Raw genomic sequence first — 18,897 nt, forward strand, 5'->3', positions numbered from 1 at the left:
TTTAGAGACAACAATTTTTTGCTTAGAATAACGTTCTGCGCCGAATTGGTCAAAACTTCAATCCCCCATTATGTGAGACTCTTGTAAAAACCAATGTCGACTTGTATGCTTAAGTTTTTGTATGCTCTAATCAGTAATGACATTTAATTTATCAAAATTATATCCCCACACATAAGATATAAGGAGAAATAATCGAATGAGAATCCTTAAGCGAACAAGAATGTCTACGCAATAGAATATTAAAGAAAGGAATGTGACATTTCGAAACTGCAATAATTTTTATCGAACGAAAACGTCTGGCAACACTGGCTCAAATGAACATACGGACACACATTCGATGAACATTGAAAAAGCTGAGAACAGTCAAAATGGGTCTCAGTATAAAAACAACACCCGAACAATGCATGATTTCCCTGGACGAGTAGTGAAAAATCGATCTTTAGTGCATATTTTACCAGTTTGCAAAAAGCCAAGTGTTCGATTAAAACCATCCCGTTTGCTACAACGTACGACGTATGCACCAAACAATCGTCGATTGGCCACCTGAATTATTTTGGCTTTTTATGCAGACGCGTATCTTGTATTGATCGGAGAAACACCATCGAAGAACGAACAAAAAAAAGTTGGACGAGAAAAAAATGGAATCCGTCTGACCTCTTTCGCGTACGTACAAAGTTAATTTTATTCAATTTCTATTTCATTTGGTGCTTTACCGATTTCAATTGGTCGAATAACAGCCAGATACGATAAGTTCGAGGGGGCTAGAAAAGGTTTTTTTTAATTTGATCTGAAGAGAAAAGGTTCGCGTAAAAGAGGCGACGTGTATGGTTAAAAATATTACCCGGGGCTATCAATTCAATTGTCAATTTCAATTGTGTCTATTGAACTAATTAACCACATTGGCCACAACCACAAACGTGAAAAAAATGATAATTCGCTGGTCGATTAAATGTTAAATCGAGATTTATGCGGGAATGTGTATACGTACCGCAAGAGAGATTGTTCGCGATTGTGAAAAGTACCTTTCCTCACACATCATAAACAGATGTTCCATCTGACATTGTGAGTATACGCGCGCTGCGGTATAGATGTTGTTTGGGTTTTTTTTTTATTACCTACTTTAGCGTCACTTCGCACTGCTAATCTTTCTATTTTATCACCCAGTTCAAGATTTTTGATCTTCTGTTTTTCTTGCGCTTAGTTTTTGTGTGGAGCGTGTGGAGTGAATAATTTCTTCGTTTATCACATTGAATTGATTGCTCTATCGGTGTGTGTACTATGTACTAAGGACATTTTACATCGATAAGGTAATGCGAAAAGTCATTGTCGCTCCAATAAAAAGCGGCAATCAAAACGGTGCGGCATTTCGTTTGTAGAACAAATTATTTATTTATCTGAAAATGAACTGAGTGGTGTCAGCCGATTTAACTGCAGCTACCTATTTTTATTTTGAAATCGTTTACAGTAGAGCCGTTACACGTGTTAGGTGGTAGGCATGTTCAGTGAAAGATATCATCAATAGATGATAAAATTTCCAAATAATCGATAAAATCGAATGTTTTATCGATAATCGATAAAAATCGAATGTTTTATCGATAATCGATAAAAATCGAATGTTTTATCGATAATCGATGAAAATCGAATGTTTTATCGATAATCGATGAAAATCGAATGTTTTATCGATAATCGATAAAAATCGAATGTTTTATCGATAATCGATAAAAATCGAATGTTTTATCGATAATCGATAAAAATCGAATGTTTTATCGATAATCGATAAATATCGACTGATAATCGAATTATTAGTCGAAATTTACAGATTATCAGTCGACATTTACCAATTATCAGTCAATATTTATCGATTATCAGTCGACATATACCGATTATCGATAAAACATTTGATTGATATTGGCTTTTCGAAAATATCGATTATTGATTCTAAGGAAATAACCGATATTTTATCAATCGAATGAATTATCGAACATGCCTATTAAATGTACGCAAATGTTTGATTGCTCTTCCAACCCACTTGAGGTTGGTTTTAAAGTTTTTTTATGAGTTTTTTATGAGATGAGAATGGACACTGGGTGAGAATATTATTTTCCCAAACATTTTCCAAAGACTTAACGGTCTCAAGAAAAACTGACTTTACTTCCATAAATCCCATTCACCTGCTGAAAACTTGTTCGTTTGTGCTTTGTGATTAACCTTTTTTATCCACCAATTGTCTGATGACAATTCAGTGCGAAAAATTTACTTTATCTTCCGTGGGGAGACGATAGAAGTTTTCTGACCTGCTAACGATTTGTTTTCGTTTTCTAAAAATTCTTTATCGAATTGATGTTTTTCGTTTCATTTTCCCACGCACACATGAAAATACCGTTGGGGAGAAAATAGGAAATTTCAATTCGTTCTTGTTGGAATTGCCTATTTTCCCTCTCGGTGAGCAAAAAACTTTTTCATTTTCACCAGAGTTGAAAAAGGTCACACGGTTCAGTTGCGGCTTTCTCGAGTTCTTTTGTCAATTAGAATCTATACCAAAGAATTGTAGAATTAAGTGACACAATTTTGGCCGAGACATTGACTTGGCTCACGTAATTTGTCTTTTAATTCCAATTTTATCCTGATGGTTTATGCGTAGCGAGTGCCTTAAGACACTTTCATACTTGAACAAAAATTCTGAACTTTCATTTTTTTTCGGAGTGCGTAAGAGAGACACTATTTAACAGTGGTACCTGTCTCTCACAAACCTCGTTCATTTAATGAAAATATGTTCTAAATCTCCCATAATCTCTACAGAAAGAGTCCGAAAGGTCCGTTAATGTTATAAGAAGAAAATATGCAAAATCCTGATAAGAAATGATCGCAATTCGGACTCACTGCAAATATGTGTGGGATGACTTATTCAACTGTGCTTCAGATTTTAAAAAGAGCTCTGTCTAGACTTTTAAAGCCGGGTCTTCTTAATTAAAAATTAAATCAGTGAGACGACCGTTCTGAATACTACATTCCCTTAAAATATCATCCTTGTTCTGACTTACGATAAAAAAGCACCATCTGCAGATCTAATGCTGAAAACAAACGAGACATTGAAAACGTGTTTTGGTCCTAGTTTTCATTGACAAATGCAGTAATCGCAATTTTCGATAGAGAAATTTCTAACTTAATTTGACAGTTGCGACAATTTCGTCATGAAAACAAGGACCAAAACACGTTTTGAATGCCTCGTTTGTTTTCAGCATAAGTAACTCGCCAAATATAAGTGAAAGAGAGGCACACTTCTAGAATCGACAATCATATCGTTGGAATCACAGTTCGTTTGCAGTTAAACTCAACTTAATCGTCTACATAAGTACTTGACACAAAGATTATAAATTTAATAAAAATTGCAACTTGCTCTAACTTGCACATCCTAATTCCATAAATTGGAGACGATTTTGTTTAATCAAAAACACAAAGTGATTGTCAAGAGCCCATATAATCAAATTTACATCTGCAATTCGCACATTTAATAAAACAAATTTCCTTCGGAAATGTTGTTACAATGCAGATAGCCAGAATAGGTCACAATTAAACGAAATGTCAATCACATCGAATCAGCAACGATTCAATTTTAATCTGCAACATTAAGCAACGACACTTTCGTAATACGAAATTCGTATAAATAATACAATCGTGTGTGCAACTATATCTCAATCAAAATCGGTAATCTTTTAATTGAGAACACACATCTTAAGTAGCAATTGCTGCAAATTATTTTACATCTTCGAGTAGAGAGAGAGAGACATGAATGAATTTATAAACAACCACACAATGGAATCCATTGTCTTCAATGAGTTTTCCAGCGTTGTTTTGCTATATCAATTTTCTGCGATATTCGATAATAACATCCTGTTTGATAAATAAAGAGTGACATAAGCTGGATGCGACGAGTCAATGGAATATAAGTGCAAACAATGGTATAGAGCAGAGTGGATACTTGCATAAAATTCTTGTGTCGATCAGTGTTTGGCTTGCTTCATTTGTGTCTTGACGTGGGTGTAAAATTGTGTTGTTAATGAAGTCCTGTAAGGATTTTTAGCGTAGTTTATAATATAAACCACCAAAAGATTCGTGAAATTAATTTGCGTTACAGTGCGTATAAGGTCGGTGAGTTAAGAGTCAGTAGCAGATTAGATTCGCTAAAGTTACTTTGAATTAGCTATGTTCTGCAGTTTAAGATCAGCACTAAATAGTTTCTTCATTTTACTTTTTAAAATTACATCGAAATGTGACGAACTGCAATCTTAAAGGCATGTAGATAATGAAATGAGAGGACAATTTTAACATTTCATTGAGAATTTCTAGCATTGACTTTCGTTAAGTGCAGCTCAGAAGAATAATCTTGCCCTCTGAGTATAACCAAAATCGTCGACTCTTGAAGGTATCGTCTGTGAAGTGGGTTTTCTATCCATTTTTGTAAAAATGTTTTTCTTTAAAAACAGAAGCACGATTTGTTTTACCGGAACACATTTAATCCTTGGGTAACATTCGGATTTTTAGAAAAAAAAAGGAAGGGAAAAAAGTGCTGTAGTTGAGGGCACGATACACCTCTCATTTGTTCAAAATCCTTTGTCCTTCGGATATTTAGAAACAGTTCGGTCTGGGAAATAGACTCTTTTTTTTGTGTCTTTCGAACCTCGTAGAAATATAGAGATTGGTATAGGTCCCAGTAAGGGCTTTTTTTAGAAGAGATGCACCTTGGATTATTGTGAAGCTTCTTAAGACTGTTTGGAAATGTTCATCCCCAATTCCTCGAAACGAACAGTCGTCGACGAAGCGAGGAAAGCCGGGAAAGATTGGACGGAAGTCAAGGCGCTCGCTCCAAACCGAATTCGATGGCCACAATTTGTAGACTCTCTATGCTCCCTCGAGGAGACTTCTTACTCTTAGATGACGATGATGATGATGAATTCCTCGAAAAAGAATTTCAAGAAGATGAAGACAATGCACAAAAATTACCGAAAGCAGGTCTTTCTCTTGCAGTTTTGACATTCAAGTGTTGAAACTTCTCGTTGCTTCATTGCTACTTTTAGGAAGATTCCAATTTTGTTGGTAAATATCTAATTAGACAGTAGGGGTGTCCAAAATTGTATGGAAAAATTAAAGTGGCAAAATGTTTGGGGCACAGGGCAGAAAATCAATCTATATGGTCCCCTGATAAAAAGTGTCTATGGGACCGACTCGATCCGAATCGATTTAGGGGTCGCTCAATGACGAAGTATGTGAAAAATAGCCAAAATCACTTGCAAACCAGGTTTTTAGAAAAAAAATTATTTCGGACTGATGATGAAGAGTGATGTTAGGACATCTTCGTTTATATTAGTGTAATATCATCATGAGAAAACATTTTTCAACTTTTCCCATGTATCGACACCTACTCTGTCCAGGCAGCGCTTGTCAAAGATCAGATTCATAGCGTATATTCTGAGAGCGAGTCCGTATTGGTGACGAGCGACACTCAAAAAATTATTGTTTAGAAATGTTCAGAGAAGCGAGGGCTTCAAGATAATGCAAAAAAAGTTTAATTATTTCAGATTTGTTTGACAATTTTCAGATAAAACTTAATACTGGGTACCCTCGGCGAACTTTGTTGAGTTGTACTGGATGTCCAGCCAATTGTTCCAATCTTGTTTTATCATTTCTTGATAGCTTACCATGTGGCCATTCAAAATAAACCAAATTTGTCATAAGGTACAAACTAAGTCGACATCGACGAGACCTAATGTGTGCCCATGTCGCATTTCTCGAAAATTTCAAATTAAAAAAATACGAAAGATGAAATTTATTTTCTAAAACACTTTCAAGGTGTATTATTTTGAAGTATTATTCTCATTTAGTTTCGTAAATAAGCTCTGTTTCGTCAAACTTCCGAAAATCATGAAATTCGAAATTTTCAATTTTTTTCATATTGAAATTTTCGAGAAATGCGGGGACCATATAGATTGATTTTCTGCCCTGTGCCCCAAACATTTTGGCACTTTAGTTTTTTGGACACCCCTATTAGACAGGGCCGTTTCAATCATCTGGATTTTTTTTATAAAATTTATTATGTCAAAGTTACAACAACCGCACTGCACAGCATTTTCTCGGCAATTGAAAACTTGATTGAGACGGTTTGCAGTGTAAAATCGTAGGTATGGGTCCGTCATTTCGTAATTTTTCGTACTTTTCAAGGTCTAAACTTATATTTCTTATAAAAAAGTCGGTTCATTTGGGAGGCACACAGTGGATCAAAAATAACTTGTCTGGATGATCTCACCTAATTCAGTGAATCGAATTGACAATTTCACTTGCGCTTGTCTCACCTTGTTTCGTTGAGAACATAAATTCATCGTATTCACTTTGATCATTATAGTTTCTATGACTATCAATGATTCGCTCGAACACATCTGTTAAAATAAACCGAATGTACACGTCGTCAGTGGCTTTTTCAATGAACCATTTTTTCTCTGCCCAAACTTCGATTCATTTAAAGCGAACAATTAGATGAGTCTACGTTGTGCGACTATCGAACTCAAATATTTACTGTTTATATAAGCGTTCGAATAGCAGATTCACACTTGTGCTGACAAAATGTGGCAAGAAGTTTCTTTGGAATACAAAGTTTGGATTAGGAAAATTCGTCTCTGCAATAATTAGCTCGCATAGTTGGGTGATGACTGTTTTTTCAGGCGTAATAGATCAAAAGACCTTGGATATTCAACGAAATTCTTCTCAATTTCTTTCAGTATGCGTGTATGTTGTCGCGGAATGATATGCACTTGGCTTGACAATAATTTACTCAAACCGATAAATTCAACACAATGACGTCTAGGTAAACCAAAATGCCTCTAGTTTCATTAGATCAGGTAGTTTAACACCAAAAAATTCATTCGTTCCAGGTTGGATCGTTTATTTATTCTACTTGAGTCTGGATCATCAGCCGTGACTCGTCGGGCAGCCGCCAAACAAATTGGAGAGGTTCAAAAACTTCATCCGCATGAACTACACAACTTGTTGAACCGACTGCACACCTATCTGCATAGTTCATCGTGGGAGACACGTATTGCAGCTGCCCAAGCCGTCGACGCTATACTATCGAATGTGCCTTCATGGAATCCGCAACCGTGTTCGGTTAAGATTGGTAAGCAAAGAATTTTGAGGGCTCAAGCGATGGTGCAAAAAAATTGTCCGTTGAATGACTCGTAATACCGAACTGTGGTCGTTGTCGTTTCAACCAGATTTCTCTCTTGCCATTGCTTTCAGAATCCAAATGCATAACAAACTTTGATGCTAGTCGCCTCACTTTTTCCAACTTTGAACTGGGCAATGTACTGCAAAAGGGTGCACGTCTTATGGGCTCTGAGGGCAGTGAATTCGATCAAGATCAGTTCACAGATTTCGACGATCGAGAACATTTATTGCGTCAACGGGCTCTACTAAATGAAAAGCTTGGATTCAACAAGGCCGGCGTTAACATCAACGATTTGGTGTGTCTGGATGATATCAGAACGAGCAAAGTGAATTATGATCCGAATGTAAGACTGATGCCGGTTCAGGATATACTCAATGCAGATTCGTCTCAACAAATGACTGATTGTTCTAGTCAGGCACTGAGTTGCCGTGAAATGAATCGGGCACGTCGAAAGAAACGACAGAATTTAATCGTTACCAGCTCATCTGGTGCACTGAGCCGAAGTAATTCAACGCAGAGCAATAACGGATCATCGTCGGAAATGGAATCCGAGCGCAAGAAACCGAAGCTTGAGTCGAGAAGTGACAGTGTGATTTATCACTCGAACGAACCGGTACCGGATGGCACCGGATCTTGGGGTGATGCGACAGATTGGCCATTGGAATCGTTCTGTTCGAGACTGTATTTGGATTTGTTTAATCCTCGATGGGAGACAAGACATGGCGCTGCGACGGCATTGAGAGAATTGTTGAAATCACATTCGTCCGGTGCCGGTAAAAGCAATTTTATGACCAAAGAAGAAATGGACTACAATCACATGCTATGGCTGGAAGATGCTGCGTTACGTTTACTTTGTGTGTTGTCATTGGACCGATTTGGTGATTTTATATCGGATCAAGTAGTGGCTCCCGTTCGTGAGACTAGTGCACAAGTACTAGGCACGGTTATGAAGGAAATGTCGACCGACAATGTCAAGCACACGGTGGCGATATTACTGAAATTGATCAAACAAAATGAATGGGAAGTGCGCCATGGCGGGCTTCTTGGTTTGAAGTATATGCTGGTTGTTCGAGAGGATCTGTTGCAGACATTTTTACCCATTACAATAAACGACATATTAATGGGGTTGTTTGACAGTGTTGACGATGTTGGCGCTGTAGCTGCTACCACTTTAACTCCAATCGCTTCATGGCTTCCAAAGCTCTTAAGTGCTGAACAAGTGTCGAGCATAGTCAAAATGCTGTGGGATCTTCTGCTCGAGCAGGACGAATTAACTTCAGCGTGCAACAGTTTCATGGGCCTTCTGTCGGCCATATTGAGTTTGAACAACGCCAGCAATTGGATACAAATGGAACCAATGTCGGTGCTGATTCCCAGGCTTTGGCCGTTTCTAAGTCATACCACTTCGTCGGTGCGTCGATCAACACTCCAAACGCTAAAGACTCTAACGAAAAGTGACCCACCAATAACGGTTGACACTGTGAATGCTAAAACCGAGAAAAATGGCAATTCGGTCAAAGTTGAAGTCAGCAGCTTGCCCGGAGTCATCAAAACTAATTCAGCAAATTTATCGTTAAATTTTGGCGTCAAAGATTGGCCGGCAGAGTTGCTTCAAGAAGCCCTACGACACGTATACCAGCGTGTTCTCGTCGAGCACATCAACGACATACAGTTGATTGTTGAAGATGTTTGGCATAACTTGGTAACGAATGCTGAACTGTCCAATTTATTGCATGCCTCCTGTCCGTTTGTTGCTTCGTGGATGTGCCTTGCCATGCAACCGGCTAGACTACCATTTGATCCATCGTCAATGATTTATGCGAAGGGACCAGTCAACCGGGTAAGTTTGCTATGATTTCACTGACTGTTTAACTGCATCACAGAGCTGAGCCTTAGTCGGAAATGAACAACGAATTGTCTTCCCACAGGAACGCAAAAACAAATGGCCCGAACTAGATGCAGGCAGCTCATCATCCAAGACTCACCTACAAAAAATGTATCTTGGAGGCATCGAAACAACGCCGATCGATGTACGTGAACGAAATATTCCCAGAGCTCGAGCCAAAGCATCGAAAATGTTGGGCCACCTGTCCAGGTATCTCGTGTTACCCGCTCCCGGTGTCATATACACCGAAGACATGGAAAGTCCGGTCAATTGCTACGTGAAAATTCTGCTCGGTTACCTGTCGTCTCGATCGGCTTTGCAGCGACTGATCAGCGGAATGGTGATCGCCTATTGGGCGGAAACCGATTCGAACATTGTACCGGGTCCGCCACAACTACAAGCCAAATTAAACGCTGCACTCACCGAATACGTTTGCTACGACGAGAACACAATTTCGTTGACCCGATTGCTCCAAGAATCTCGTGATTTCATCGCAACACTAAAGCAACACAAAGTCAAAATGAATAATTTCGACCACTGCAAGTTTCTGTCATTGGACCAAATACAGGCGTTGAGTACCACACTGACGGAAAATCTGAAGGAACGATTCGGATTGAAGACACGTTCCGTCGAAATACTGGAGGAAAGGCGACGAGGTTTGCAGAATTCACTGGCACAGACTCAATTCGAACAGTACGCTCTGAATGTTAGGTATGTGGAACTAATGCTCAATATGCTGATGATGATCCGTAACGAGATGTAAACTTCTTTTCATTCCAGTACCCAAGCAGTTTTGGCTGGTGCTAATGTGTTCCTGGGCTGTCTACCCGAGAAACTGAATCCGGTCATAAAACCGCTGATGGAGTCAATTAAACGTGAAGAGTGCGAAATATTCCAGCAGCTTTCCGCTCAATACCTCGTCAAGTTACTAGATTTGGTAGCCCATCGCAATCCTAGTCCAAACAATAAGATAATAACCAATTTGTGTACGCTCCTCAAAAGCGACACTGATTTTACACCAAAAATTGTGAGTTTGACCGCCAACCGTTTAGAATTCTTGTAAAATGTCCCTTCGTTTCAGACAATCGCGCCATTATTTACTCAATGTAACCCAAGCAATACCACACCGTCTAATCCATACCACGGCATCTTAACGCTAACAAATCAGCAAAAATCCAGCGAAACTTCCAACGGTACCTCAATGGGAAGAGGCCCAGGCCGACCGCCCACTATTGATGTATCAATTGACGATTGTGCCGAGTCAGAAGATCCGGTATGATTCATACAGTAACACGGAACATTTCGACGCAATTCTCATGTTCTCTGTTTCTAGACAAAACGGCACAGTCGAACCCAACGCATTGGCGCTACGTTCGCAATCAAAGCGATTTGTTTGCATTTCGGTGCCGCGTTAATGGACAAAGTGCCTGTGTTTCTAAGCCTATTGGAAGCATTAAAATCATTGGTCAATGAGGATCTGGTGAATCCCATGCATCCGACTGTTGCGAACGTCGACAAATGCAACGAACTGATCACACATTTGCAGCTGATTGAAGTCATTGCGCCGTATCTCCATGACGAACATCACGGGAGGCTGTTTTCGTTACTACCGTATTTAACTGTCTTGCTCCGACATCCACAGAAGGCGGTAAGTTCGGTCAACAGATCTTGGAGGAAATTTTCTACGAAATTTGCTTCTTCCAGATTCGTCACATGACTGCACGATGTTTCGCCACACTGGCTTTGATCAATTCATCGTTGATTATGGATCTGATCATCCAGACGGGAGTCAAAATGCTGCAGACTATCGAAGACGTAATACAGCGTCAGGGAGCGGCAGAATTGTGTTGTTGTGTGGTGAACAAACTCCAATTCAAAATAGTTCCGTATGTCACGCTGCTTGTAGTTCCTTTACTAGGTAACATTGACAACCAATTCGGACAAAATCAAACTCTAATTCCATCGTTTGCCCCTTTGTCCAGGACGGATGAGCGATCCAGACCAATCGGTACGACTCATTTCTACGCATTGTTTTGCCACATTGATTCAACTGATGCCGTTGGATGGTAACGTTGACGACGTGTCGCTTTTGTCGAGCAATTTACAGGAACGAAAGACCAAAGACAAGGAGTTCTTGGAGTATCTGTTCTCGCCGAAAAAAATCCCAGATTTCAAAGTTCCGCATTTTGTCAACGCTGAGCTACGATCATATCAACAGGCCGGTGTGAATTGGCTCTGGTTCCTGAATAAGTACAAATTGCACGGAATCTTGTGCGACGACATGGGATTGGGCAAGACACTGCAAACCATTTGCATTTTGGCTGGAGATCATCACGAGCGTCAGGTGGAGAAATTGAAAAACTTGCCCAGCTTGGTCATATGTCCACCGACGCTGACAGGGCATTGGGTGTACGAAGTGAATAAATTTTTGCCGCAAGAATTCCTCAAGCCGTTGCATTACATCGGCTTTCCGGTTGATCGTGAACGTTTGAGACACAAGGTCGACAGCCACAATTTGGTGGTGGCCTCATACGACATTGTTCGCAAGGATGTTGAATTTTTCACGTCGATCCACTGGAATTATGTTGTCTTGGACGAGGGTCACATTATCAAAAATGGAAAAACGAAAAGTTCGAAGGCAATAAAACAACTCGTCGCCAATCATCGTCTGATACTCTCTGGTACGCCGATACAAAACAGTGTGCTAGAATTGTGGTCTCTGTTCGATTTTCTAATGCCCGGATTCCTCGGCACCGAAAAGCAATTCATTTCCAAATTCAGTCGACCGATACTGGCCAGTCGAGATGCAAAAAGTTCAGCCAAAGAACAAGAAGCCGGTGCGTTAGCGATGGAATCGTTGCACCGTCAAGTGTTACCATTCCTATTGAGACGCATCAAAGAGGATGTGTTGACCGATCTACCACCAAAGATTACACAGGATCTTCTGTGCGAACTAAGCCCGTTACAGGAGCGACTGTACGAAGACTTTAGCCGAAGCAATTTGAATTCGGACATCAAAGATTGCTTGGAAAAGCTGGACGGTACGGAAATACAAAAGAAGACGCATGTGTTCCAGGCGCTGCGATATCTACAAAATGTTTGCAACCATCCTAAGCTGGTGCTCACCGTCCACCATCCAGAGCTGCAAAAGATCCAACAAGAACTGGGAAAGAAGAACACAACGTTGGACGACATCGAACATTCAGCCAAATTGCCGGCATTGAAGTGAGTTCCATTTTCGGATCCGAAATGTCTCCGAGCAATCGAATGAAAATTAATTTAATTTTTTCTTCAGGCAACTCCTTTTGGACTGTGGCATTGGCACTGAAGAAGATTCCATGACTGTTAATCAGCACAGAGCGTTGATCTTTTGCCAGTTGAAGGCAATGTTGGATATTGTGGAAAATGATTTACTCAAAAAACATTTACCGGCGGTGTCATATCTACGTCTAGATGGTAGTGTTCCACCGTCGTCCAGACATCACATCGTCACCAAATTCAATAGTGATCCCAGCATTGATGTTCTCCTATTAACAACTCAGGTAAATTTTGATTTCGACTGACATCTGTGTACGGATTGCCGACTCAACGTTTTTCCATTCCGGACACGTTGTGTTGTTGCCCCCCGAAATTCGGTTCAATTTTCAACAAATTTCCCCCAATTTTCAGGTCGGTGGACTAGGATTGAATCTCACGGGAGCCGATACCGTAATATTCGTTGAGCACGATTGGAATCCAATGAAAGACTTACAGGCCATGGACCGTGCGCATCGCATCGGTCAGAAGAAAGTGGTCAATGTGTACCGTTTGATAACGCGCAAGTCGCTGGAGGAGAAAATCATGGGACTGCAAAAATTCAAACTAATCACGGCGAATACGGTGGTCAGCGACGAAAATGCGTCCATGGAAACGATGGGAACGGATCAACTGTTCGATCTATTCAATTTGTCCGATAATAATGCACAATCGGCCAATTCGATTGAGTGCACTGGCAGCGGTAGTGTTACGATGAAGCAGGCGTTGACGGAATTGCCGGAATTGTGGGAGGACAAACAGTATGACGAAGAGTACGATTTGACGCAGTTTTTGCAAGGTCTAAAGTGATTTGGCGTTTTGTTTTCGTTTTGTTTTGCTGTTTTAATTTTTTTTTGTATCGCTCGCATTAAATAAACGTTTGAGAATTCCACCCAATTTTTTTCGTTCGGTTTTGAGTAGTCGAAGATTTTGAAGCTGCACGGCTCTGCCCTATGAGATGATAGTCTCAAGACAATACCCTGCGCATAATTCATCCAGATGCATTCGACGAATGCAAATTAAATAAGATTTTGAGCATAGTGTCAGTGGACAGCGAAGATCAATTAAAGTTAACTGGCATCAAAGTTCGAATTTTATATGTGTCTGCTCCTGAGACTATTTTTGGGAACATGTTCTTCCAAATCAGGTTCAAATTGACCCAAGGACTATTTTAGGGATTTTTGGTAAAAATAAGGATAATTTGGAAAAATAATGGAAGAACATGAAATTTACAGAAAACTTGTAAAATATACAATCAGGATGGATCAGTTTGAGGTTCAGCTATAATGGCATAAGTGGACCACATCAGTTGAACACTTAATGTACAATTAACGAACATTCCGTGAGGCAGGGACTATTTTAGAGAAAACTTTTCCCGAATTTTCTTTATTTTCCACATTTTTTACTATTTTCCCAGATTCAGCTATTCCACGCAAAATTTGTACCGATAAAGCGAGTGAAAACAACGAAAATAGCGGCCAAAAATAGTTGCATTTTTCAATGGAAAAGTTGATGAAAAGTGAGTTTTTTTATAGTAACCTCTTGAACAGTGCAAAATTTTAGTGGCAGACAATCAAGATTGTCTTTGTAGTTTTCACTGTGTAAAATACGGCATAGTGTAAGAGTCCTATTAGTACTCTTTTACAGTTCTTTTACTCGCTTACAGTTACAGGCAGTGAAATTTCAGCAAGAATTTGCTTCAGCACTTCAGCTGTTGATCCACTTAAATGATCAAAACGGTTTATACGTCTGCATACGGTTTCACACTCTCATACGCGTGGCAGCTTCAACCATATAAACAGTTTTGATTGTTTGTCTGGATCAGCTGAAAAACAGCTGAAGCAAATACATGCTAAAATTTCATTGTCTCTGACTGTATCAATAAAAAAATTTCAAGAATCTATACCCCTATATTTAGTGTGGTAATGGTTAGTTATTCGACTTTATAAAAGACCTAAACTTTTAAATTTTGACGTTCAAGGTGGTAAAGCCATAGATTTATAAGAGGTGGATTTTTGTCTGAGAAGACTTTTCGCGTAAATTTTCTTACATTTTGAAATTTTTCTGAGCGAGACTACTATAAAGAGTGCAGTACAAACTTTTACTATTTCACAATTCCCACAATTTTTTAATTTTACCTTCGCGAAATGAAATTTTTGGAATTCTTACGTGATTTTTGAATAATTGAATCTTCTAGCTCTTAGATCAAATTCAAGGACAGTAAAAACTTACGCTGACTTTTTTATAATTCTAAAAGTTACAAAATGGATTTTTATTTCAGATTCATTTGAATATGAAAGATTTTACAATTTAAAGATCGAAAATTTCGCCGAGGTTTTTCGATTCACGTATTGTACCTAACATCGAAACAACATTTCCTTTTTGTATAGCTACACTTATTCGTTGAATTAAGTAAGGTGTTGAGCGCTTTTCGTTTGTTACATCGGCAATTTTACTCCCTATTTTCTTTCGGAATTGTGATTGATTTTGTCAACTTCTGCTTTCTTGGCTGCATGTCCTGCATGTTTCGATGTTGAAGGTGTCTCTGCACGTATAATCCCATAGCAATGATTTGTGCTTTGCCTAGGGTATTAGAGTTAATCCGTCAGGCTTCTTCCCATCTGGTCTAGAGCAACCAGGTGGTTCCAAAATTGCAGGTACTTCAGCTGATCGTAGCGAGAGTTTAGTTGTCAATTAACAGCGCGCGCTTGAATTTCGAAGTGAATATCATACAATGTAGAAATGTGGTATCAACTCTTTCGAAGAACGTTTGGAGTACCAGTACAGTCAACGGTCCGACGTATTTGTGTATTTAGTGATCGGCCTAGTCTAGCACTACAATCCCCTAAAATTTGGAAGGAGATCGGAACCTTATTACCCGAGATAAACAGAGTGAAAAAAATTTCCAGCAAGACCACCGATAGACACAATTCCGATCAATTCCGATAGAGGTTAGATATACTTCGTGGAATTCGTAATTAATCAAGGATTCCATCGGTACTGTACTCTTCAAAAATCCGGTTAGCCGATTGTTCGAAGAATTCGCGATTTCACTTTTAAGATCTGATCCTGATCTTGGTGTTACTGATAGTTGCCATTGATATACAGATATACTAAAGTATATTTCATTGAAATTTCAATGATGATGGTTCTATTGGAGACAACTACCAAGTCGTTCTCGACGATTTTAAATTGATTATTGAAGAAGCTGGGAAGTTGGGATTGACAATTAACTCGGATAAGTGCGAGCTTTTCTTTGTATCTGGTTTCAAGGACCCAAAAATTGTTGATGCATTCGAACAAGTTGCTCCTCGTATTCGGATAACCGAAAAACATGAATTCGAAATATTAGGCGCACCTATCTTTGAGGAAGGCTATCCGATTGCTTTTGGAAAAAAATTCGAAACTCTGAAACTTTTGGCATCAAGACTTGAAGAAGTGAATGCACAAACCGCTTACTGTCTACTAAAGAACTGTTTGTTTATCCCGAAATTGACCTACATGTTGAGAACGTGTGCATTTTGGAAGTACAAGTATGTTTGGAATCAATTATCAACATCACAATTGACGAAATCCAATGGGCCCAGGCGGGGTTACCCATTTCAAAAGGTGGCTTAGTAATCAGGAAAATATCCGATGTCTGCCTTCCAGCTTTTCTTAGTTCGTTGCATGGAGTGCGTAGTTTGGTGTCTCGCATATTACACAACATGGACAACCAAATTACATTACATCATTATAACGAATCTTTGGACTACTGGAATACAGTTAACCATGGCGAAGTTCCGGAAAACAAGTCAATACAAAAACAGTGGGATTTAATCAATGTAGAAAGAATCATTGCGGAAGAAATTAACTACGAAAACGTCAAGGATATCGCCCGTTTTAAAGCTGTACAAGCACCAGAGTCAGGTGGCTGGTTACGCGTTATTCCGTCTAGCAACATTGGTACGGCGATGAACGATCAAGATTTTCAAGTTTGTGTTGCTCTCCCTCTCGGTGTCAACTGTTACTCCGCACACAAATGCATATGCAATTCGTTAGTAGACGAATCTGGTACACATGGCCTTAGCTGCCCGAACGCTAAGGGAACATATCCAAGACACGTTATCCTCAATCAGATCTTCAATAGGTCTTTGACATCTGCACGTCGTGGCAATACATTGGAACCGATAGGCCTTTCACGTGATGATGGTAAACGCCCAGATGGCGTCACACTCGCACCATGGTCCAAAGGGAAACGATTAATTTGGGACGTTACCTGTGTCGACACTTTGGCAGCATCATATCTTCACCTTACAAGCAAGGTTACAGGTTCAGCGGCTGAACGAGCATGCCAACAGAAGCACAGTCATTATACGAAACTCAAAGCGTCAGGTTTTCTGTTGGCTGGTTCAGCATTCGAAACATTAGGCCCGTGGTGCAAGGAAACAAAATTATTCGTAGATTCAATTGGCAAAATGTTAATTGAAGAAACTGGTGACATTCGAGCGAAACAATTCTTATACAACCGTTTATCTTTGGCTATTCAACAAGGCAACGCAGCCAGCATTCTAGGTACCCACCCAACAAGCAATAAGTTTGACGAAATTTTCAAGTTATAAATATTTAAAAAACAAACCCATGTAAAATGATCACAATCTACTTTGACAAAATAAAAGAAAAAGGATACTAAAGTACGAAGTGCAACGAAATAATTTGCATATTGGGCGTCAACGATGTCAATAGCAAATTTCGACAAGAGATTTCCTCCTCTATGAGAAAAGCATTTTTTTTGTTGATCGACGGTATCTTCTGCGCTAATAAAAATCAAGCATCAAACATGAGATTTAAGATTTTATTTGGAAAAATTTGTGTGTGACAAACATAAACAAAAGGTAGATAACGTTCTCAGAATAAAAAAGTGGTAAAACAATCTCTGAATGACAACAACAACAGTTCCATGTTATATGCGTACAGCATTCCTATTTAATGCTGATATCTGAACAAGTTCTGAAATGTTCTTGTGCCCCACAGCCCATAGCTCCTCTACCGTCCTCGCAAGTTCCCCACGAGTTACCTATATGACATTCAAATTACAACTCGATCTTTAGTCGTGCCCGCCAACATCACAAGTCGAACACTTTAACAACACACCAACTCACCGACATTATAAGTCCATTGCAGCACACAATGATTGCAAGTTAGGCCAGCAGGCAATTGTAATGTCATATTATACCATCCTACTTGGGACCCTGGCAAGCTGTACTTGTCCTCACCACTCACTAGCTTCAAACGGTTGGCCGCAAAACATTCGTTTGATTCTCTGGCACCGTCCATCTTACAAATTTGATAATAGAAATACCCCATGTGGTTTGCTGTTATCTGGACGGATATGGGCAATGTTCCGCCTGATTTGTACGATTTGACAATCACGCCCTGGCCATATTTGCCACCGTGTTCACTACATCATCAAATGATTAAACGTATTGAGTGGAAATATGTTGAATTGGAAATCATATTTGTATTACTGGTCTCTTGGGGTAGGTTTACTGTAGTCATCACCGCAATATCCACATTGTCCACCATTTAATGTCCATTGGGTCTGTAACGAAGAGGTGCGTCTATGAGTATCACTAATTCACTAAGAATTCTCTCGATTTCGTAAAGGGTTTCTTTAGAGAATTCTTGGGTGTTCATGGCAGCGAAAAAAATTATTTTCAGAGTGGGGCATGCACAAGTTCAATAATATGGAGGAAAGATCTACGAATGGATCCCTGGATTCGAAACAGAAAATCAGAACGGAAAATTGGAAAAATAAAATTTCTCTCCAAGCAGTCCAGAGCACATTTTTCTAAAAAGCAAAATTGTCACAAAAGAGAGTCCTCACATAAAATCCCCCACACCATCCCTGTGTATCATCGTAGTCAGCCTTAGCTTTAGTGTCGTATCTCCATCGCGACGCTCTGTTTACCGGATCCAACACCATACCATGACCATGTACATAAGCGTACAAAACGGTAGCACTGACAATCACAAGTAAATAAAATTTGCTCATTTTCGGTTCGTTAAATTTCCTTCTTCTCCTAAATTGGTTCGGGACACTTGTTTTCTACAGAATTAATCTTTGTACTGAATCCAATTAGATCTAGCGAGTGGCTTTTATACCAGCGCTTTCTTTGCCATTTTAATATGGACTTTAATTGCTTCAAATTTAAAATTCATGGATGTAATCAGCGAGTGAGAGATAAGACATTTTGATGATAATCGTCTTGTGATATCGATTCAACCGGTGCGTACCGTGGTTTTATCTTTACAACCGCTAGTGTGCGAAATACATTAACCTAGCAATTTAGTTCAAAAATCAACAGCTTGATTGTTTTCCATTTTCGCAGACTCACAGAATGTTAACGACCTATTTCCGGTCTTGTATAGATGACCCCTTTTAAGTTTTTAGGAATATTTTTAATGCCCTCTTCCAGCAATCTTCTCCAATCGGACCTATTCCGCGCCAACGTTCTCCAGT

General features: G+C 39.4%; 2 protein-coding genes across 2 annotated transcripts; one reads left to right on the forward strand and one right to left on the reverse strand.

Annotated features, from left to right (window-relative positions):
• The first annotated feature begins 359 nt into the window (after nucleotides 1-359).
• Nucleotides 360-13,287, forward strand: LOC119077974 (TATA-binding protein-associated factor 172). The gene is made up of 12 exons (XM_037185356.1): nucleotides 360-663; nucleotides 6,771-6,856; nucleotides 6,924-7,165; nucleotides 7,288-9,056; nucleotides 9,145-9,812; nucleotides 9,882-10,128; nucleotides 10,183-10,374; nucleotides 10,435-10,749; nucleotides 10,806-11,019; nucleotides 11,084-12,326; nucleotides 12,397-12,643; nucleotides 12,771-13,287. The coding sequence occupies exons 2-12, from the start codon at nucleotides 6,846-6,848 to the stop codon at nucleotides 13,203-13,205; spliced, it is 5,583 nt and encodes a 1,860-aa protein (XP_037041251.1). The 5' UTR covers nucleotides 360-663; nucleotides 6,771-6,845; the 3' UTR covers nucleotides 13,206-13,287.
• A 3,921-nt stretch (nucleotides 13,288-17,208) lies between these two features.
• On the reverse strand, nucleotides 17,209-18,508 carry LOC119077975. Its single transcript, XM_037185357.1, has 4 exons — nucleotides 18,262-18,508; nucleotides 17,903-17,976; nucleotides 17,537-17,835; nucleotides 17,209-17,451 (listed from the first exon to the last, which is right to left on the reverse strand). Exons 1-4 carry the CDS (start codon nucleotides 18,427-18,429, stop codon nucleotides 17,357-17,359), a joined length of 636 nt encoding a protein of 211 aa, XP_037041252.1. The 5' UTR covers nucleotides 18,430-18,508; the 3' UTR covers nucleotides 17,209-17,356.
• Nucleotides 18,509-18,897: the final 389 nt, after the last annotated feature.

Source organism: Bradysia coprophila, unplaced genomic scaffold (genome assembly GCF_014529535.1).
Source record: "Bradysia coprophila strain Holo2 unplaced genomic scaffold, BU_Bcop_v1 contig_24, whole genome shotgun sequence".
In the NCBI taxonomy this organism is placed as follows: domain Eukaryota; kingdom Metazoa; phylum Arthropoda; class Insecta; order Diptera; family Sciaridae; genus Bradysia; species Bradysia coprophila.

What these genes read in the sequence shown, in the direction of transcription:
- LOC119077975 (XM_037185357.1), bottom strand. Translation starts at nt 18,429, where the DNA reads ATGAGCAAATTTTATTTACTTGTGATTGTCAGTGCTACCGTTTTGTAC. An exon ending in GATGGTGTGGGGGATTTTAT is followed by an intron (nt 17,977 to 18,261) that starts GTGAGGACTCTC and finishes TCTTCGTTACAG; the next exon opens with ACCCAATGGACATTAAATGG. An exon ending in AAACCTACCCCAAGAGACCA is followed by an intron (nt 17,836 to 17,902) that starts GTAATACAAATA and finishes TTGATGATGTAG; the next exon opens with TGAACACGGTGGCAAATATG.
- LOC119077974 (XM_037185356.1), top strand. An exon ending in CAGTACGCTCTGAATGTTAG is followed by an intron (nt 9,813 to 9,881) that starts GTATGTGGAACT and finishes TTTTCATTCCAG; the next exon opens with TACCCAAGCAGTTTTGGCTG. An exon ending in TCCGACATCCACAGAAGGCG is followed by an intron (nt 10,750 to 10,805) that starts GTAAGTTCGGTC and finishes TGCTTCTTCCAG; the next exon opens with ATTCGTCACATGACTGCACG.